The sequence below is a fragment of the Bicyclus anynana genome, chromosome 19, assembly GCF_947172395.1.
Source record: "Bicyclus anynana chromosome 19, ilBicAnyn1.1, whole genome shotgun sequence".
NCBI classification, from domain to species: domain Eukaryota; kingdom Metazoa; phylum Arthropoda; class Insecta; order Lepidoptera; family Nymphalidae; genus Bicyclus; species Bicyclus anynana.
In genome coordinates this window covers 14226040-14248771 of record NC_069101.1, presented here as the reverse complement: position 1 = coordinate 14248771, position 22732 = coordinate 14226040, and the positions used below count along the sequence as shown (strand labels likewise).

Genomic DNA, 22732 nt, shown 5'->3' with positions numbered 1-22732 from the left:
ACATAGGTAGTTTAATGTTATTTTGATTGTTCAACTTACTTAGCTTGTATAGCTATATTAAATTATATTATTTTTCTTAGTAATTGATTACATTTTGTAAGAATATTTAAAATTTAAAGTTATTTAGAAACCATGCGAAGTCTGCCGAATCAGCTTGTTCAAAAAGTACTAAAGAAATACAATAAGTTGACAATTTAAAATGAATTTGCAATTTTCTCGTAATTATTTCAGTGTTAGACCAGTGCAATTGTCTAATTACTAGCGGAGGCCTGTGACTTTTTCTGTGTGGAATTCAGTTTTTCACAAATCCCGTGGGAGCCATGGATTTTTCGGGATAAAAAGTAGCCTTTGTGTTAATCCAGTGCCTGTGTGTATAATCTATCTCTACTTCATTGGTATTTCAGGTGATTCGGTTCAGTAGCCGAGGACTGAAAGAGTTCTTATCTAACTACTAACTACTAACATTCATACCATCAAAATCATCAGGTTTTCGCAAATCTCGGGAGCCCATGGATTTTTCGTGATAAAAAATAGCCTATGTGTTAATGAAGAGTAAAATCTATATGATTGAAGGGTTGTCCACATATTTTGAAGCTTCATGTTCAATTGTTATTCTACAAGAAATACAATGACAAAGATATAAAAAAAAATTTTCTTATAAAAAATTTATTAGTTTTAAATTTAAATTTATTCGTAATACTTTACTGTTTATTCTTAGTTTTCATTTATTTTAATTCAATTATTTTCGTTTTATTAAATTTATTTCTAAATTGTGATCATTCATCCATTTCAAGGCATTTAATAGATTATTTATTTTGTCATTTAAGTTAATGTCATTTGGAAATAGTGTAATGCGAAAAAATTACAAAGATTAATAAAGATATGTTTTTCGGAACTTACAGGAACCTTAAAATTTAGTAAAAACAAAACTTAAATTTTTCCATAATTATATTCTAGATAATATACATATACTTACGGCTTTAAACGTGAATGTCCTGATAAGGTCGGCTTAGTGTATATTTCATGACCATTAATAATTATACTTACCTACGTATATGTACACCCGCGGACGATAAAAGGACATGCCCCAAAATGGGCCTTTATTATTTATAATTTTTAGGAAGGTCGATAGTATTTTTTACGGATAGAAAATACAAATTGCTGTTAAGAAAATAATTTTCTAAATTTTTGGGACCCGCATTAATTTGATAAATATTTTTTTGTTTTGCTCCCTTATTAGACTTTAATTATTAGACATAGAAAATACACTAAGTGTTCAAGACAGCCAATAAAAACACCTGGAATTGAATTCATATCCGGTGTAAGCTGTCAATGTCATGTAATATTGTCAAATGTCAATAACAGAGAAAAGCATTAAACAAAAAAATCCTTAATTTCCATTTTACTCGCCATAAACGAACACTACTACGCAAAGATCAGTCAATCTGTCAGGGTGTGAGTTACAAACATGTAGCCATGATAAAAAATCTTAATGAATGTTGTCAGCTAATGAAAAAAATATATTTTATTTAATTTATTAAAAAAAAATGCGGGTTGCAAAAACTTTTTTATTTTAGGTTTTAAGCCCTATATTTTATGTTATTTTAAGATAAATATAATTTGCTTTACTTAGTTGACACTCGGAATAAAGGCCCAGCCTCCATACAAAATTGGGACATGTCCTTTGCTCCGTCGAACACATTTGTTTACTTTATCAATTTTCCATTGACCTCTTATCTGTTAATATTTACTGGATCAAATATTTTTCTTTTGTCATTATTGATTTACTAATATAGGTAAGTTATAACATTGTGTATGTAGTTTCATAAAGTCATTGCGTGAGTTCTCTAACCATTTTCTAATGAGACAATGTGCTCTATAAGCAATTATATTCAATGTACCATTGAATTTAGAACAATTGACCAATTTGTAACATGGTGAGAGATTAATAAATTCTAAAATATTCACAAAACCTACTCTTACCCTAGATGAGTAGGTTTTAGATATCAAACGGCCACCATTCAATAATGCTGCTAGTTTAGTGCATCGATGTTTGTAGACATTGTAGAGCTTTATTGACGTCATTGATTTTTTATAGCCATCAAAACTACATAACAATATACTACTATGTTACATAAGCATTATTGTCTCACTTAAATAACTACATGTTTAACCACAATACAGTGTTTACAATATAAAGGTTTAATTAGAGTCAAATTGTGCTGAGTAGAAAAAATCTTGTGAAAAATCTTGAATGTGCTTGTAATCCTAAGTCTATATAATTATATTTCTAAATTTAAATTTATTATACATTTTTTATGTTTTATTAACGGTGGATTGAAGAGTAGTATAAAAAGAGTAAGTAGATTTCATCGCAGACATGAGACAAACAAAATTAAGTTTTACTAATCCTCCCGCCGTCAGTGAAAGTGATTTTTGTGAACACTGCAGCATAATACAAACGGTCTTCATATTTGCTTTGTCGAAATTTTCCCATTTACAATTGTATATCGCATTTTCAAAAATATTACACGCATCAATTAATTTCTGCCCTATATAACAGTCCATAAATATTTGGAGAAAAGTGTACGGCAATTCCAAATAAGTATTTTCTATACGACCAAGGAGTTCTAGTACGATGCCAACAGTTATCAGAAAAAAGTCAACTGCCATCGTTATTCTGAAGACTTCCTCGAAATCGTTTAAAAGATTAATATCCAAAATCTGAAAAGTTATTATTTCTTTAAGTCTATTTTGTATATATTTATTCAAAGAAAGTATTTTAACTTCATCGCTTGTTCCTCTACTTTCAATGTCTTCATAACGGCTTTCTGCATCTACCCAAACAGCAAGCATTTCATCACTTAATGTTAATATGTGAGCTTCAATGTAACCGATGATTACTAATATAAATGCAGTAACTCCTGCTACTACATAAATTCCAGTCAAAATCGTTATCGACATAAATGTTGAAGCAATTTCATAATTCGGAGATTCGATCATTGGTTCCAAGCCTGAAACCAATTGTTTTACGTTTTATTTCACCTAAGTTAAGAAATTAATATTGAATTTACTTAACACTCGAAAATGTATTACCGTATATTACATAATAGTCTTCTGTAAAGTGTCGTCCAGGCATAAGTAATGGAAGTAAAACGTAAGCCAAAGACATTACATTTATCGCTAACCATACAAAACTGGCTCTCTTTTTTATTACATATAATTTCTTTGTCAAATTTCGTGCAAACCGTGATTCAGGTACTACTTTAGAATCACTTTCTAAATATCTTTGTAACATTCCATGTAACTTATCTCTATAAAAAAAAAAATATTTAGTAAATAAGAAAGAAGTAAAAACTAATTATCTACAGCCTTTTATAGCTCTATTTGAAAAATAAATAAACCTTAAAAATACATTACTTTACGTTCCAAACCTTTACTAAATCTTTATAAAAGTCGCAGTAACACTTATAATAACTACTAACAATGGCAGACGCCGCAGGGACTACCTTTTTCAAATTCTGTTTTGTTAAAAAAATGCAAAATTTGCATAAACACTATCATTTTATTGCCTTATATTTCTTTTTCTACTATATTCTTCTCACTGTTTAAGGTGCTGAATTCTTTCAAAAACTCTTTTACACGTTCGATCTGTATGTTCTTAAATAGTTATGTGAGTAAGTCAGGTATTATTTTACAGATACATCTATATAAACACATACTTATAAATAACCATAAACAGGAATTTTGTGGCACTGGTCTCGCTGTTTACACCAAGAGAAAATACGACGGCAGCCGCAGTAAAGTCTCCGGTCTCTCTGCAACGTACGAATACAAACCAGAACATTGAGAATACATAAATATAGATATATCCAGCAGCTGCGACAAAAACTGTAAGGTGAAAGACCAAGGGGATGCCTGGAACAAGAAATATAAACATTCTTGAGATAATTCCAAAAAGGGTTCTTAGTAATTTGTTACTACAAGCATCTAAAATCAAGAATTGATTATAGGCTTGTGGATCAATATTGAAGCTAAAAAACGTAAAACGTTATTTGGAATATAAAGAAATGTGAATAGTTAAATTGTTAGCACAACACAGAATATTTATAGGTAATAGGTACAATTCATTCTAAAAACTATAAGGCTTTATGTTGTGCTGATCAATCCATTAGGAATCTAGTAAGATGGATTTTACCCAGCTAACAAAGATAAAGTATCCACAACGCTGGTACTCTGTCTTCTTCTTTTTCTGTTGATGGAAGATTTACTTACGTTTATTATTATTTTTATCAATATTAATAGTGACCAAGCGGAGTATTATCGCCACATTATCTAACATGGTACGAAGATCGCATCGATCCGGAGCAAATTTACCTAGCGATAGCTTCATATTTTGTTTACGCCAGATGGATCTACAAATCCATCCAGTTGTCTTTTATCGAAGTGCAGCTAGTACTAATCTAAGTAAGTATTATGAACATGATAAACTTGAGCCTTTATGATGGAGCAATGTGGTTGAATCATACATAAATTAGTTAAATACTTACCTTATTAACCTTAGGTGTGTCTTTATCGTTACCTTAATTGTTTAGCAATTTATCACTTACTGTAATTCCTATTTAATATTTATGAATAGAAAAATTGTTTTGTTGGTCGGTTTCTCTTTGTTTATCACTCTTATTACAATTTTCTCACACATGTCATAACTTTTTAGCACCTTTTCTTGATGAGATTCTTTTCGGTTTAACGATATTTGTCTACCTATTTGTCTTATAAATTTCGTAAATAGTAGTAAAACAGAAAAAACTTCTCTTTGACTTGGATAAAATTATATTGTTATTGGTACATAGGTAGTTCAATTTTATTTTGATTGTACAACTTACTTAGTTTAGTGTTGTATAGCTATATTAAATTTTTCTTAATAATTGTTTAACATTTTGTAAAAATATTTAAAATTTCAAGTTATTTAGAAACCATGCGAAGTCTGCCGAATCAGCTTGTTCATAAAGTAATAAAGAAATACAATAAGTTGACAATTTAAAATGAATTTGCAATTTTCTCGTAATTATTTCAGTGTTAGACCAGTGCAATTGTCTCACATTGGATTAATAACTTAATTAATCGTACGTATATTGTGCCTATTTATACTAATTACTAGCGGACGCCTGCGACTTCGTCCGCGTAGAATTCAGTTTTTCACAAATCCCGCGGGAACCATGGATTTTACGGGATGAAAAGTAGCCTATGTGTTAATCCAGAGCAAAATCTTTTTCCGTTTCAAATTTCAGCCAAATCGTTCCAGTAAAGAGTAACAAACATACAAACAAACTTTCGCGTTTATAATATTAGTAGGATAAGAGCTAATGGCTAAAGTTTGTGTGTTTGTGTGGTTGTAGGGGTGTAATCTCTGGATCTGTTGAACCGATTTTGATAAATTTTACCAATATAAAACCACGAGAAGAGACGAAAAGTTGATGTGATAAAATGGGCGATTAATGCTGACAATTTGTTCAGAATATTAATCATCATCATCATCATTATCAACCCATATTCGGCTCACTGCTGAGCTCGAGTCTCCTCCCAGAATGTGAAGGGTTAGGCCAATAGTCGACCTCGCTGGCCCAATGCGGATTGGTAGACTTCATACACGCAGAATTAAGAAAATTCTCTGGTATTGGTAGGTTTTCTCATGATGTTTTCCTTCACAGTTTGAGACACGTGATATTTCATTTCTTAAAACACACAACTAAAAGTTGGAGGTGCATGCCCCGGACTGGATTCGAATCCACACCCTCCGGAATCGGAGGCTGAGGTATCCACTGGGCTATCACGGCATTGTTATTGTATCTTAATTATGTGTCATTTAAGATTTTTTTATAAATTTTAATTTAGAAATTTGATGAGCGTTCTGCGTGGTTTACTTACGTAGAAAGGAATCCACAATTTACGTTCCCGCTTAGACCTGATAAACAGTGACAAATCTATCTTTGGCTTGTCTCCAAATCCTAGATAACGCTTTGATTACACCGCAGCTCTGGCGCTTACCGTCACTTGAGATATAACCTGCCCGATAAACCACTTGGCTTTACTCCAAATGCAATTTGGGTACATCAATCTAGATTTGTCTTTTGTCTACTTAGTCATAACTTTTCAATTTGTTTTTCAATCTTCTTAGTCATCACTAACTAACTAACTAAGAAAATGATGATGGGCTATGGATCCGAGGCTTGGTCGCTAACTATGGGCCTTATTAGAAGGCTCAAAAATTTCGATCCACAGATGAACCAAAGTCACTGACATAGCTCTGCGAGTCGCTTAGCAAAGCAATGCAGGCCACATAGTTCGAAGCGCCGATGGACGTTGGAGTCCCAAGGTGCTGGAATGGCGACCTCGCACCGGAAAGCGCATTGTTGGTCAGTCCCCCACTATAGGTGGACCGAGGATATTAAGCGGGTTGCAACGAGCCGCTGGATGCTGGCGGCCCGAGACCGTTGTGCTTCGAGGTCTGCAAGAAGCCTATGTCCAGCAGTGGACGTCTACCGGCTGATAATGATATTGATGATGATGAATCTCCTTGGTATCCTTTTGTTTTTTAAAGACTGGTCGTTTTTATAAAGACTGGACGAGTACTAATTCTAATTAATCCACCGACTACTAGGCTGTTTTTTTATGGTTTGACCACAGAATACATAATAGTTGGTTTGACTCTTCTCTTCACGCGAAGTTCTGAGGGTTCTTACCTCTTTAAGTCTGAGAACGAGATCTTAATAAAGATCTTCTAAATGAAAGGGATGTGAATTTTCTAAATTTCGAGATCTGAAATGCCAACACAATTTTAACTAACAAGATAAGCTATCCTGAGAAGTTTTCCCGGAATCGTTTTCTCTCATAGAATTGTCCAAAAATATAAAAAATTGTCTCTAGTCTGTCAGTATATAAAGTTCTAGCATATTCATCTCAGTCAGATGATTCGTTATCTAATTTTGACTGCCTAAATATAAGGACTATCTCCGGCCTAGGCCTACCCTAACCGCCCGGCAATTTACTTTTAACTAAAAAAATCTTAATAATTCTACTTCCATAATGAAATATTACTTTATCATAAAAAGTTTAATCTTTAATTAGTCTAAAACGGGGACAAGCTAAGATCGTTGACCAGCCGGGGATCGAACCCAGGACCTCGTTTTGTAAATCCACCGCGCGTACCACTGCGTCACGGAGGCCGTCATATACTTTTATATGGGGGGTATACCTGGGTTCCCTGGGCCGACGGTATATGGGCCGGTGGACATTCGTCTTTAATTAGTTACTTGTATAAAATTGCTTTTTATAATACTCTTTTCCACGACCAGGAAGCGCTGGTGCATTATTTAGATTGATTATTTGATAATTCTCGATAGATTTTGTAGACTTTATTATTTTATCAGGTAATTCGATTGTCCAGATTAACCTTATAAAATAAGTCCAATCAGGTCGCACTGTAGCAACGAATAAATTCTGATTAACTCTGCGGTCGTAATCAATTTGCAGCTGGAATGAACCGAAGCCATATTTTCTTTCTTTTATGGAATTAAATTCCCGTGTTTCTACGGGGACTGAGCAGCTTATGGGATTTATTATCGGGGCGGCTATTTAACTTTAACTTGGAAATATATCAAAGAAATGTGAAGGAATTCTTTTATTAAGCTCGTGGTAAATTTTGTTTACTTCATAAGGTTTTTTTTAAGCTACTTTCGACATTAGTTAAGTACCTATAATAGACCGGTGGTATTGGATCACTAGAACAATCAATTATAAATACATGATATTTTGAGACAAAAAACAAATGAGTGTGAAACTAGAATAGGTGCTTGTATTATACGAATTCTATTTTGATTTTTTAATTTTATATGAAATTCTGTGTAAGACCTCGAATTTTTAGGCGGTCAAAATATTCTTGTATCTTATTTTATAAAATCGGGATACCTACTTTATTTTTACCGCAAAATCGCGTTTCTAAACATCATTGTTCAGGATTTTCTCAGCTCTTTCGTGTATTTTCGCACCATATCCGAGACAGAGCGCTCTATTCAGCCGTCATACAATTTAAAGCCTCCAGATTACATTTCCTTTTGAGCAATCCACGTTTCTTCCAAAAACAAAAATCTTTTATGCATTCGAAATATGTTTTTCGACGGAACATCTGCTCTTGATGTTATGTGCTTTCATTAAAATAAATAAGAAAATGGAAATTGTTCGTGTCAACGTACGAAAATATTTTTGACGAACGGTTTGACTGTTTTGCTAGTTATGTTGACGTAGGTTCAATTTCCGGGCGAGGTATTTAGATTAATTATTACTTATATAGGTGTTTTGGTGTGATTAAGACCGCGAATTAATAATAATTAGGTTAGGCTTAAGTTAGAGAGAGACGAATATCTTAGCATTCCATGGATTCACCGTGCGGGTGCCGGGTCCATCGCGTGGTAGAGAGAAGAACTCCGAGCAGAGTCCTGAACTTGTAACTACAGGATGTAGGGTTAAGGAATTCCTTGACGATCGATCAACACTCCCCGTTCTCTGCTCGTGTTGTTCTCCCTGCCTAGCCAAATTTGGTAAGATAACTACTTAATATTATAATTACTTAAGCCTAACTTAATTTCGTAAATTACGTACAAAAGTCCAATTTCAAAGACAAGTCAGTCTTCGACTGCGTCTCATCTGATGTTAAGTAACGATGCAGATGGAAGTGCTAACTTGAAAGAGGTAACTACAAATTTATTCTATCCATACTAATCACCTTAATGGTTTCTACGCGGCATTTTACCGGAACTTTATCACTTGGCGGTAGGTCTTTGCCGGTAGGTCTTTGCCGGTAGATCTTTGTCGGTAGGTCTTTGTCGGTTGGTCTTTGCCGGTCTGGTAATTAGTTTGGCGTTGCCAAATTTCAAATCTTAAACCTGTGCCGAATCAAATAAATCAATCTACACTAATATGTATTGATATTAGAAATAAATAAATCTACATTAATAGGAAAGTTTTGTACATTTGTATGTAACGAATATACTCAAAACTACTGTGGTGTGATTCCGCTATTTTATACTCGTCGGTTCGCTTATAACAAGTTTTATTATAATTAGAACTTAAAATGTCTATGGGATGTTAAAAATAAAACTTTTCAGAATTAGGGAGCTGGACTGATTTGAATAATTCTTTTACCAAAAGAAAGTTATATTAGTAAAAAGTAACATGGGCTAGATCTTATCCCCGGATTTCCACCGCGATGTGAACTACACGGTTGTGCTAGTAGTAATGCCTTCCGAACCGATGGTAGTGTCTTTACAAATAGTCAACTGACGTTTCAAAAGTGCTTGTAAACTGAGCCTACTTGAAATTAATGAATTTTGATTTGAAATAAAATGGTTTGGGGCGGGACGTTTTAATTGACTTCGGGCGGTGACCCACGTATTTACGCCACTGACGTAGTTGCATTTTATTCCTTCAACACTGGGAATGCCTTTTTAGTAGTTATTTAAACTTTTTTAACGTCCGTTAAAAAAACTCTCGTGCGAATAACGGCTTACTATCAAGTAGAATAGTTAAAAAATATGATGGTTGGGAACTAAAAGACAACTCATTTCTTAAATATTTTTTTTTATTAATATTATTTACAAATCTAATCACATCCGTCTTTCAACTAAAATTACTTCGTTAGATACCTATAGGAAAAGAAGTCCCTAATAAAACCTATCACATACTCCGCTGAGCAAGGAGCTACCACAAACACACTATGAATGTATAAACTAATAAAAGACAAACATAAAAACATAAAATATTTTAATGATTCGAATGATGCTTTCGCTTGACTATCAAGGTTTGGAGTGTTATGTCAGGATGTTCCTCACTATGGGACCCTGACCTTCGGTTGCTTGAGACGTTAAGCTTGGCAACCGGAAGACCAGACTTTTATTATAATAGAGTGTTGTTGTAAATTATTAGAACCCTTAATCAAGTGAACATCATTAAAATTTTAAATAAAAGATATATTAATAAAAAAAGAAATATTACATAAAATAATCTTGATATTTTAAATAAATTACTTTTTGTGAGTAACCTGCATAATAAATGTTGGTTCCTATTATGTCAAAAGATCCTCGAACATAGTGATAGATTTACTTGAAGCTTTTGTCGTCTTATTTAACCTACTAATATTCTTTTTTCCTCTCCATTTTAGTTATGTGATTGTTTGAGACCTTTGTATAATATGTTTGTAATCTGTATTGAGATACGCGGTGGCATGTCAGCCCAATTTGAGCGAACGTTTGAGCCAACGCTAGAAATCTTAACATTAATCTTTTTATTGTACATACATACATAGTGTGTTTATGATTAATTAATATGTTTATCAATTGTTCAACATAAAACTTTATCCAATATTTAGCTCTCTAGTTTCGCAATTTTAACAAAACGATCATTTGATTTTGTTACAAGTCAATCTACTGACCAATAATCATTATTGTAGGTAATGCTATTGTAAATACACCATTGTTATTATACTTAAAAATATATTATTTACTTATTCATTCAATAAATTTCGTTTCAAATAATAAAAAAAATATAGGTAATATCGTTTTGTTAAAATTACATTATCTTTTTATTTTACAAATACTTTTATCAAGTTGTGGAATGTTTTTTATTTACATTAGTTACAAAAAAATGGGCCAAAAGGTAACTAACACTACGATAAACCTACTTCATAAATTGTTCGAAGGCACATTTTTTATAGAGTGACCTAATTATTATTATTGATTTAAAACTCTGACTCTATTTTTATTTTTTTTTATTTATTATTACTAAACATTTCACTAACAACCGCAGTAACAAATACAATAGAAAAGCGAAATTTTCCCTATTTCATACAAATTTTCTTTTTAAATGAAGCAATTATTACTTGTTTACATTTATTTAGGTATAGTGGTTTAATATAAAATCATATATTTTCCCTGGGAATTGTGCAACATTAAACCTATATTATTTTTTGAGTATCTAAATAATAAGGCATCGATGTTTAGAGCTCCATAGATCCGCATCGTACGTATCGGACGCATCGCAACAAACGGATTTTTAATTTTTAATTTACGCACACAGATTAATCAATAATATACAGATGGAGCGTACGGAATACGACGGTGTCGGTCGCTCCAATACGAAATTCATAAGTAATACATTATCGAGTCAGTACGACACGAACCTTCGCATCAGTAATTTTCAAAATTCAAGAAACATGGCGGCTTATGTTTTTTAATATTTTAAAAACTTTTCACAAAATGTAAAGAAATAAGATGGAGTATTTTTTATATTAGGTATATGTTTTAGTGTTAAATTTTGAAATACAAATTATGAAGTTTGTATATGCGGTTGTCAAGGACGCGTGACGTTTGTTTTATTAATGGGTTTCACCGGCTTCAGTTTGTTGCTTGTAAAGACTCACTCTAGTAACTCTGTGTTTCCACACTTTCTGTACAAATAATACTAAAATCCGGTAGATGCGATGTGTCCGATATTTAAGTTACGTACGATGCGGATCTGTTGACGCCTACCATAAGACTGCAAAATAATTTTTGTAGAATTTCAAAATGTCGTCTGGTCATAGATCACTAATCTTAGGATTTCTTTATTTGCATGAAATAGCGATAATGACGAATCAGTTCACAATTAAAACATAGTTACAACGATCGATAATGAAATTGATATTTACATGAAATTGTTACGTAACTTTTTTTTTGGTTTAAATCACATTTAAGTATGGTACTGAAAATATATTTGTATTTATCTACACTCCGCTCTCGAAGCTTGGTCTCGCACCAGTCTACGATATTGCTTCTATCCCGGACCGACCCGCAATAGTCAACGTATGTATTAAATTATTAATATTTGGCTGTCACTACTTAGTACTTAAAAAGTTCACGGCAGCACTGTGTTAGGGCTCACACTAACTGGTCAATGCACTATTCTCTAGAAGAAACAACACTATAATTATATTTATAAACATAGATTAATATTTAAAACTCAATTTTCTTCAAAGATTGAACTTTTAAGTGATAAGGTCCACTTTACTTTGAAATAAAAATGCTGTTGAAATCTTAATCAATGTTTATAAATATGACCGTATGAATGGATTAAGTCTGGTATTTGTAGCACCTTTGATGAAAAGGTGAAAAAATATACTATAGTAGCTGGTAACTTTAAAACAATCTTATAAAAGTTACTAGTTACGTAAGAGTATGTAGCGCTTAATTTTTGATTTTGATTTTTTGATTTTGCAACATGTGCAAATGTACAGACGAATGACCAGTTTGTTTGAGCTAAACGAGCGAGCACTAGTGCAGCGGGGCCACGGGCGTCGCGCGCAAGCGATCGCCGCTCAGTACTTCGGCGCCACCCGCGGCGACGAGAGTCGCGGCGAGCGGAGCGGTGAGCGGCGAACCTCGGGCTATGGCTTCAGTCTCTTGAAGCCCGCGCCGTCGTGGCCGAGCTTCAGCTCTTCGTACAGCGAGGGGTCGACCTCTCTCGCGGCGGGGATCGTCGTCCCGGGGGTCGTTTCTTGTCTCCACGCTGAGCTGTTTGAGACGCCGTTCGCGACGCCGTTGTCCCCGTTCGGGACCGCGTTGCCGTTGAGAATTGTACCCTGCGAGTATAAAATATTTAAATACTTAAAATATGAAGTAATTTCAAACCACGATCAAATTATAAGACTTCATATTTTATTCAAAGCTGTATTTGTTTGTTATTGTTGATCAAAGGAATGAATATTAGTTTGTGTTAAAGTTAAATGAAATCTCACATTGACAACGTTATCTGGATTAGGCTCTCTGAGGTAGCTGGGATTTTCAAATGCGACACCTCCTTGAGCCTTCAGTCTTAGATTCTGAAATAAAAAATAACTCGATAAATCACTTAAATAGTTAATTCATACTTAAACCTTAAATTCATACTTTCTCATATACTACTACGAGTACTATTATTATTATAATTATATTTTGCAATTCTCCGCGAAAACCGACAAATCGAAGTAATAACGTCGCCCAGAACATTTAAAAATTGTCTACGTAAGTTGGACCCCGAAAGCATTTGCTATTGCGGGGTCCAACTTACGTACGTTACCTTATGCTTTTGAAATTTATTTTGTGCTGCGAATTAGAAATCTCCAAAGGTCTCTCCAAACTAATTTTTGTTTTTTTTTGCATCTCATTAGTACGTACTTGTTTTTGTTTTATTTTATTAAAATAACATAGCTTCCTATCGATTTACCTTTCTATGCCTGTAATACAGTCCCGCAGCGAGCAATATGGCCGCTACAAGTATGCAGGCCACGGCCACGCCGACCGCAGACGCCGTGCCGGAGCCGACCACCGGCGCCGCCGCCGCGCCAGACTCCTGGCCCGCCGTCGTGAACATGATGGGCTGGCTGAGAGATGATGTGCCTGGTGGAACAAATGACAATAATGAATAGATTTATTTACATAAACTATTGTGGGGTGGACATCTCACCCCACAATACAAGGTACAATCCCGGCTACGCCCATGAGTGTGCGGTGGTACGATGGTAGAGGGTAAGGAGAGTGGATAGGGCAATAGATGTAGTCTACAGTCATTCATTGACAGAGTAATCACATGTATTGTTGAGTCTTCGTTAGCGTGGTACAGGGTTGATAAATAGAGTAACGTATTTCACGCATATTCTGCATTAATTCGTACGTGATGCCAAACGTGAACCACACAAGTACCTACAACAATTCTTGTCAATGTTATAGGGATAGAAGGCATGATGGTACAAGATAGCAGGAGAGATGAAAATTCATTCATTGACATGTGTGTTTGTTTTCATCTGCCTAATTAAGTCCTCGAAAGCACGATACAGGGCAGTGTTGTGTTATTTCTGTCAGAGGAACGAGTATCGAGCGATGATGATGTATGATTGATTGATACGGAAATACGTGAATACGGGCCTCGAGGCTTGGCCATAATGCCCAGCTGAGACGTGGGGGAATTTTCCGGTAATGTTATTCCAGCTCCTTTCGGGTGTGCTCCGCACGGACTTCTATTGAGTCGCTATCCTGCGCTGGGCCCGCGCCATGCGAGCCCCGAGGGAACTGCAATATTATCGCCGCCTTGTGTCATAATGGAAGAGGAAGGTATAGCGATTCGTCGGTATGGCAGTAAGTGAAACTTACCGGCGTCGTTGGCCGCCTTCACCACGCACTCATATCTCACGTCGTCCTGCAGGCCGGTCAGCACCACGCTGGTCTCGCTCGTGTCCAGCTTCTCTGGCACTTTGGCGCCGTACGCGCGCCAGAACACGCGGTATAGGTACACTGTTTGAGGATTCTTTAGCGGCGGCTCCCAACTGTAGCAAAAAGGGATTGTTAAACTTCTTGCAGCTAATGTGAGTCGATATAATTTTTTTTCTCGACCATCTAAATTACAATGTAATTTAGTTTAAAATTAATCGTTATTTGTTACACACACCGTAGCATTCCTATCATCATTATTATCCCATTTGAAAAGACTAGGATAGGATCAGAGCTTAGACCCATCACGGTCCATCAAGCGGGTTGGCGGACTTTTACTGATAGTGTTTGTCTAGTTTTTTTTTTTGTATTATTTACAAGTTAGCCCTTCGTACTAGTTCCTACAGTCTCACCTGATGGTGAAGTGAAGTCACACCCCTTTTGGTTTCTACACGATAACGTACCGGAACGCTAAATCGCTTGGCGGTACGTTTTTGCCGGTAGGGTTGTGGGGACAAATATTATTGTCAAATGAAGTTACAGTTCTCCAAGCACTCAGCTTACCTTAGCAATACAGAGTTAGGTGTGGGAGCAGCATGTGCCTTCAAGCTCCTAGGCGGTCCGGGCAGTTTCGCGCCGGAGTCTCTGAAGCAAGCCAGAGCTCTCCTGGCGTGCTGCAAGGCGCAACTCCTGGCGACGGTGCCTCCGCGACACAGCTCCAGACAATTCCGGGGAACGCCCCAGGATGCACAGCAACTACGATGATCTGAAAGGAATTTCAGGAATATTCAAGTCACTCGTTTCTTTCAGAGTAAATTTTTTATTGCTCCATAGGCTTGTGCTTTACTACAATCAATGGAAATCAATGGAATACGATGAAAAGCAATAATACAGTCGCATTTATAAGTCTGAAGTCAAATTGAACAAATTGGACATGGAATGTGATCACTTTGTTCCGCATCCTATTTACTTATTAGAAAACATATGTATTCTGTGAAAACATATGTACTCTTATCTTATGATGACAGTTTTTTAAATTGTATATAAATTAAGAGTATACTAATAGCAAAGCAATTTTGTAAAAGAAACAGGGTATCTGCGATCATTACTTTCGGAGCTACAGGGATTTAAAGGGTCAGATTTGCGGATCCCTGAAAAACGCTGCATACAAAATGGCATGATTTAGTGACGTCGTTGGCTCGCTGATCGTTAGGTTTGTATGGGCGTTCAAACAAAATTACTAATATCTTTGTTATTTGTGCGTTTATGTTTATAGTTCATTTATTAAAAAATGTCACATTTAATGTAAGGAAGTTAAAACTGTATGAATTTTCATCTAATTACGATAAAAAAAATTTAATAGATTTTGATATTTTATAATCTTATTTATTTTGCAAATATCCAATCTTTCAATCTTTGCTTTTTATGTATAAATTAGTTAACATTGACCTTATTTATCCGAATGTATCATAAAAATCAATATATTCAAACCTAGTCATCATCCCCATTACAAACATCTGTTCCTTAAAATATAATTTAATATAATTAAGGTGGACCCAAAGAAACAATAACTTCAAAAACTTTAACAGTGATTTGAATTTCACAAACCCTAGTATTAATAAAACTGTTAAATTATTACTATAATTAGTATAGAAATAGTTTATTTGTAACTTCAATAATAATTAGATTATAGAGATTGTATTATTCATTCTGTTCTTCGTGATTGCTTTGTTTATACGGAATATATATTTTTTACATCTGATTTTGTTGGCCGACCGCCCACCAGGTGGACTGACGACATCGAGCGAGTCGCAGGGATTGGCTGGATGCAGGTGGCTCAGTATCGTGATGTTTGGAAGTCCCTACAAAAGGCCTATGATCTGCAGTGGACGTCCATCGGCTGATATAATGATGATAACACCTGCTTTCCTAATTTTAAAAAAATCAGAAAGGTCACTTTTTTGATTACAGAAATGTTATTAATGGCACATCATCAAACGCCTAAGACAAGTCACACAAAACGCCAAGGAATCACATGACTTCTTTCAGGCTTCAAATACAAATTGTGTAATTAACTCAGTATCAAATTAACTAAATTGAGCGCTTCTTGTAAAACTCTACCTGATGTTTTTATGGAACTGATTAAGTGGCTGACTGTACCTGATCCATCGGCGGCGCACTTCATGAGCTTGTCGAAGTCGTTCATGCACTCCGGCCGGTCCATGATGTTGTCCATGTCGAGGTGGAAGCTGCACGCGTCGATACATGACGCCGATACGTTCATCTAAAACAAACACATATTCATCATTCATAATGATGACACAGGAGAAATACATTGTATGTATTTATTAAACTTCAGAGTACATTTTATTATAGGAACTTTGAAAGCATCAACTCGGAGTCGGAAAACTGACTTTGTTTTGTTAGAATTGTTGTTTGAATATGGGTTGATAATGATGACATATACACAACTTGAAAATTTAGAGAAAACATTAGTGAAGCAGACTCTACGAGAAGGACTCTAAGAGGCGTAGGTTGAAGTAAGTGCAGATAAAACAGTGAAAAACTCTCTCAAAAAAGTTAAGTTACAAAAGACCTATGTCCTGCAGTGGACGTCCATCGGCTGATATGATGATGATAACATCTGCTTTCCTAATTTAAAAACTCTGTGAAAAGCTCTCTCAAAAAAGTTATTTTTTAAATTGAATAAAGATTTCGAAAAATATTAAAAGAAAAGAGTTTTGCACGAGGATGTATTTACAGGAACAAATTAGCGCAAATTTAAAGTTACTTCAGATAACATGTAACAATTTCAATTATCAGAACAAAAGCCTGGCAGGCTGCGATTCAATTTTGTAACAATAACATAATATTGAGTGGCAGGGGATGGATTTGTTTCAAGTTTCCAACTTCTGAATTTGTCCCTTTAATTATGACGATTACTTAAACACGAGCAGGTTTGTCTTATGGAGTGGTTTTTCAAGTTATGATTATGATTATGAATTATTTAAAAATATCGTTAATATAATATTCGAGCGAGGTGGCGGAACCAATTTGTCTTTTTGTTACCGACTACGGCGAAGCCAAAAGTCAAGGTAATGATTTTGGCCGTATATGTGTGTATGTTTGTATGTTCCGCCGTAGCGCTAAAGCTGAACCGATTTTAATGAATGAGGTGTCAAAAGATTCGTAATCATAGCCCGGTTGACATAGGCTATAAAAATTAATAAGAAAATTAAACTGCGATAATCATCACGTGTTTGGCATCAAATGCAAGGTTTTGACGAGCACATTACATATATGTATAACTAGTGGACCCGGTCAAGCTTCGCTTTGACTTATGTGCACTTCTTCCCTATCCCTACTCTACACTACTCTACCCCTACCATACCCTACCCCTCGACTCTTAAACGTTTGTATGGGAAATAGAAAAGGGTTGTTTTTATGGTTTTCCCGGCAATTATTCTAATTTTTCTCACCTTTTAAACCTTCCCTTTACCTCCACGAACATTTCAAGACATTTTTCACAACATTTTTCATTTCAAAATAAGATAAATCCGTTAAGCCGTTCTCGAGTTTTAGCGAGATTAACGAACAGCAATTCATTTTTATATATATAGATAATTATCGACAATTGCAGAAGCAAAATAGGTCATTTATTACTGTGCGGCATTTGTGCAATTCGTTTTGTACACATATACAGATACTTTACCCGTAAATGCCGTACATTTTTCCAGCGCAGGAGTCGAAAGATAAGAGTCGCAAGCCTTACTCTTCACTCGCGTACTCACCTGTACCGCTTAGAAATGACGGCATAGTGCTCAGAGTTATTTTCTGATATACAGCCTTCTAAGCGTTACTCACGTTGGTTCATTTCACAGGTAATTTTTGTTCAAGGGCTTGTAGTCTTATAGGTCGGGTAGTGTACCTGGCTGCAGCACTCGGTGACGTTGTGGTGCGGCGCGTTGTTGCGCAGACGCACCGACACCGGGCGCAGCGTCTTGCCGAATGCGTTCTCGGCGTGGCAGAAGTAGTCGCCCTCGTCGGCTTCCGAGATCTTCTTGATGATCAGCCGCATCGTGTACTTTGTTGGCTCCTGTGGGAGAGCACATAGAGCTTATACTTTCGTGGGTCATAATATAATTTCTATTGAAGAAACAGAAACAGAAACTACGAAACCTATTGAGTAGGTAAACCTACCAAGGAACGTATACAATTTTTTATCTATTTTTTTCAGCTGTGTGGTTGCCAAAGACTACTGTTTGATTAATTTGACGGCTTCCGTGGCGCAGTGGTATGCGCGGTGGATTTTCAAGATGTAGGTCCTGGGTTCGATCCCCGGCTGAGCTGATTTAGGTGTTCTTAATTGGTCCAGGTCTGGCGCTGGTGGGCTTCGGCCGTGGCTAGTTACCACCCTATCGGCAAAGACAAGTCAAGCGATTTAGGATTTAAATCCGGTACGATGTCGTGTAGAAACCCTGAGGGGTGTGGATTTTCATCCTCCTCCTAACAAGTTAGCCCGCTTCCATCTTAGATTGCATCATCACTTACCACCAGGTGAGATTGTAGTCAAGGGCTAACTTGTAAGAATAATAAAAATGTGACATCAACGGCGTTACCGGTGGTTTTGGGTAAGCGCAAAAGCATCACCTGATGGGACTCGAAGGAAAAAGCAGAAGGAAAGATGGGTGGAGTGATTCTCTCAGGGTAAGTCTCTTGTGAGACTAGGACCTTAGAGGGCAGTTCTGGAATGGTGTTTTGGCATACTATCAATCCTGACACCCGTATGTCGAGTTATACGGTTTGATGTCGTTGGTAAATACTAAATTATTGTAGTAGATCTAATTAAATTGTATAGGACAAGTCTACGAATATATCACGAGTGAAGAACCCTTAGATTTGTGAGATAAAAGTATATATAGATATAATTTGTCTCTATATGCCAAATTATATCAAGAACGGTTTAGTGGTTAAGCCAAACGAACGAACACTTTCGCCATATAATATCTATCAGCATTCCTCTTTCGCATTTATATCAACTTGATAAAAAATTTAACCGACTTTAAACGTTCTGACTAAACTAAAAAACGTAAAAAAAACATTATACTACATTCTATATATCATATTATGTTCTAACTGTTGATCAGTTTGAAGGCGGTGCTAACCCAATGATGTACCTCAGGAGTAGCTATCACCCTTTCAAACAAAAAAAAGAATCATTCAAATCAATTCAGACGTATTCGGATAATCAGGTAGCATCCATAGCACAAAAAAAACTTAAGGTTCGAATTGAAAACCTCCGCCTTTTTTTGAAGTCGTTAAAAAAAATTTACCAGTTCAAGTAGATACATTCAAAATACCCTTCACTGAATTCTATACATTGTTATGAAGAATCTTATCGTTCGTAAGCTGTCGTCGTATAGAAGACCTTGAGTCTGTGTATTAATAGACTTTTATATTCACGCCGTTTCTGCAGACAATGGAATGTCAATTGGCCCCGTCTCAGAGTTCCACGAGTTAAGCCGAGTCATCCATTCGCGTACGAATTGGTTCGCCAGCCTCCCCATGACAAAGTTGAGAGCACTCATTAGATTTGGCCTTCAGATACCTAGGCCGTTCATTGTTTATGATCGTTTTGCTGCGATAGCGTGTTAGAGATCTGCATATGACGTCAAATTCGTTCTTGAATATGCAATTTAAGAGGCAATCGCGAATCGAATGCGGTTTAATAACTGATACAGGAGCTGTTAGTGAACCTGCATAGTCTAAGAAGAATAATATAGGTAGAATGTTTTATATTAATTTTTTTATTGAATGACATGTTAGTTCTCTGATCTCACTTAATATTAAGTGATGATGCATATCTTTGGATGTGCGCAAAGTTTTGGGAATATACTCTATTTTTGTTGTTATAACCCACCGGATGGTAAGTGTCAATGCAATCTAAGATGGAATCAGGCTAACTTGTTAGAAGGTGGATGAAAATCTACACCTCTTTCAGTTTCTACACGACATTGTATCGGAACGCTAAAACGCTAAAAAGCTTTCATCATCAGAGGTGATAAAGGCGATATATTTTTATCCCCTGCAACGGGAATTGTGTGCATTGTGAAAAATATTGATATAACATAATGATATACTAGGTTCTTACTTCAGGATCAGCAAGTAGCTGTATGGTGTAGTTGGGGCCGTCGATCACTGATATCCTCCCGTTGGGGTCCCTCCAGAAGGCCACGTTGGGTTTGGGCAGCGCCTCGACTCTGCACTCCAGGATGACGGAGTCACCCGCCGCAGCCATTGTTATGCCTGATGCCTGAATTGTTGGTATATCTGGTGGAAAAGACACGATTGTACAATTGGCAATCAATGATTGTAAAGATGTATTAAGGGGTAGATAGTTAGTACATTTCTAGGTTTCGTTCTCTGTTAGTTAGTAGTTAATAGTAGTCATCTCTATTACAGCCGGTCTTGATGAGTACTGTTTACCAACAGTACTCATCAACAAAGGCTGCAGTATACACAGAATATTTTAAATGATAAACCCACAACTGATGCACCCCACTTCGATGCCCCCCACTTCCAGCCTCTGCCCCGCAAGACTTCACATCCGCACAGTCCTTCCCTCCCCGACGCCCGCATGTCATTGGCAGTATCATTAACGAACTTGCCAAGCTATAGAAGAAGTTGTTGTTAGTAAAAGAGCTCACGTGAAATGTTAATCTTCCGCGACGCCTGCATGGGGGTTCCGTAGCCGTTGTCTGCGTAGCACGAGATGAGGTCCATGTCGCGCGTCACGTTGTGCACCACCGTCACCATGTGGCGCGTCACCTCCTGGCGCACCAGCCGACCTGCCGACCAAGGGTTGATCATTAACATTAACATCCGATGGACGTTCACTGCTGGTCATAGGCCTCTTGCGTGGACTTCCAGACACCATGGAACACACTTCAAATGAACTGCTAAGATATGGAATGCCCTTCCGGCGTTTATGTTTCCTGACACGTATAATTTGTGCACCTTCAAGGCTAGAATTAATAGGCATCTTCGAGGCAAGCGCGCTTTATCTTAGACCTCATCATTGCTTTCCATCAGGCTTGACTACATAAAAAGGCGGTCTCGAACCGCCAGCATCCAGCGGCCACTGGTCATCATCAATACATATACTCGTAATTATAAATTGAAGTGCAAATGATGAATGATGCAAAAAAATCTTTTAAGCAAAAGAAAACAATCAACTATAAATTACATAAATTGGAGTTAGTAAAAGGCAAAGGCGTATCGGTACGATGTCATGTAGAAACCTAAAGGGGTGAGGATTTTGTACCTCCTCCTAACAAGTCAGCCCCCTTCTATCTTAGATTGTATCATCATAGCATCAGGTGAGATTGTATGTAGTCAAGGGCTAACTTGTTAAGAATAAAAAATAGAATAGTTAAACGTAATACATATGGCATGTGCCATTAGAATTAATTAAAATACTTACCAGTGATGTATAGAGATATGGTGGGTGTCGGTGTTCCCATTGCAATGCACAGTATGGTCATGCTGGAGCCTTCCATCACCAGATTTACCGGGTTGATTGTAGGAGGCTGCCAGAATAAAAAAAATATTGTAAATTTTTGTGTCACCGTGTTCGGTCCAGCTCCGAAACTTTGCCAGAGACCCTTAGAATGTACGGCGACGAAACGCCTCTTTAAGAGGGTTCTCTGCAACATACCCTGGGATAAGATCGGAAGGGATGGGATCAGTACCGATGGGGTTTAGGGTTGATGCCTATCCGACCCTCAGTCATTATATTGCCAAGTTAACTAAAATACCAAACACTCACTATAATGCATTCGAGAATGTTTCGCCCAGATGTCGAAAGGAGTTTTGGAGTTTAATTCACTAGACACAATTTACACGGTATGAAAATATTATGTACACACACTTTTTTCTTAGCATTCAGCCATAATTATTTTTAAACGATTCCCGGCTTTCGCTTCTTAAAAATCACAAAGCCCAAACCCGCAAATAGCTTTGGAGAGAGGTGGGGCCCAATGTCCAAACCATCTTGTCTGTAAGGAGAGGGGCCTGACACAGTAGGGAGCCATTGAAGTAATAAGCTAAAGCAACCTTCCATTTCCTTTCCTTTCTTTCTTGCTGTATGATTTTTTGGCATACCTCAACAAAAGCAGGATAGGCCGGGTCAGTCCAAGCCAGCAACGTCTCCGAAGGCAGTGAGTCCCCGGCATCGCTGTGCGCCTTCACCCAGGCCACGTACTGCGTGTTGGGCGTCAACTTCTCCAGGGTGTGCCCCGGGACGGTCGTGTTGACCCGGGTCACGTTGCCCTGGCCCGTCTGACTTGGCATCTTGTAGTACAAACTGCGCAAAGACAATACGAATTATTCAAGGCATTTTCAATTTTATTTTGCCCAAGTAAAATAATATTTCTTCATCAGAAGCGTCCAATACCATA

At 36.6% G+C, this 22732-nt stretch overlaps 2 protein-coding genes across 2 annotated transcripts in view; both read right to left on the bottom strand.

Annotated features, from left to right (window-relative positions):
- Positions 1–2316: 2316 nt before the first annotated feature.
- LOC112051846 (odorant receptor 59a-like) lies at positions 2317–4569 on the bottom strand. The gene is made up of 4 exons (XM_024090659.2): positions 4276–4569; positions 3723–3918; positions 3097–3314; positions 2317–3014 (listed from the first exon to the last, which is right to left on the bottom strand). Exons 1-4 carry the CDS (start codon positions 4391–4393, stop codon positions 2317–2319), a joined length of 1230 nt encoding a protein of 409 aa, XP_023946427.2. The 5' UTR covers positions 4394–4569.
- A 5050-nt stretch (positions 4570–9619) lies between these two features.
- LOC112055481 (Ig-like and fibronectin type-III domain-containing protein 2) overlaps positions 9620–22732 on the bottom strand; it is a 171636-nt gene continuing 158523 nt past the window's right edge. Inside the window, exons 19-29 of the mRNA XM_052887272.1 lie at positions 22437–22638; positions 21757–21862; positions 20981–21121; positions 20425–20603; positions 18202–18369; positions 16434–16557; positions 14838–15039; positions 14217–14389; positions 13294–13466; positions 12827–12910; positions 9620–12670 (exon numbers count right to left, since the gene is read on the bottom strand). Coding sequence (XP_052743232.1) covers positions 12476–12670; positions 12827–12910; positions 13294–13466; positions 14217–14389; positions 14838–15039; positions 16434–16557; positions 18202–18369; positions 20425–20603; positions 20981–21121; positions 21757–21862; positions 22437–22638 — 1747 coding nt within the window. The 3' untranslated portion in view covers positions 9620–12475. The remainder of the gene's footprint in view (positions 12671–12826; positions 12911–13293; positions 13467–14216; positions 14390–14837; positions 15040–16433; positions 16558–18201; positions 18370–20424; positions 20604–20980; positions 21122–21756; positions 21863–22436; positions 22639–22732) is intronic.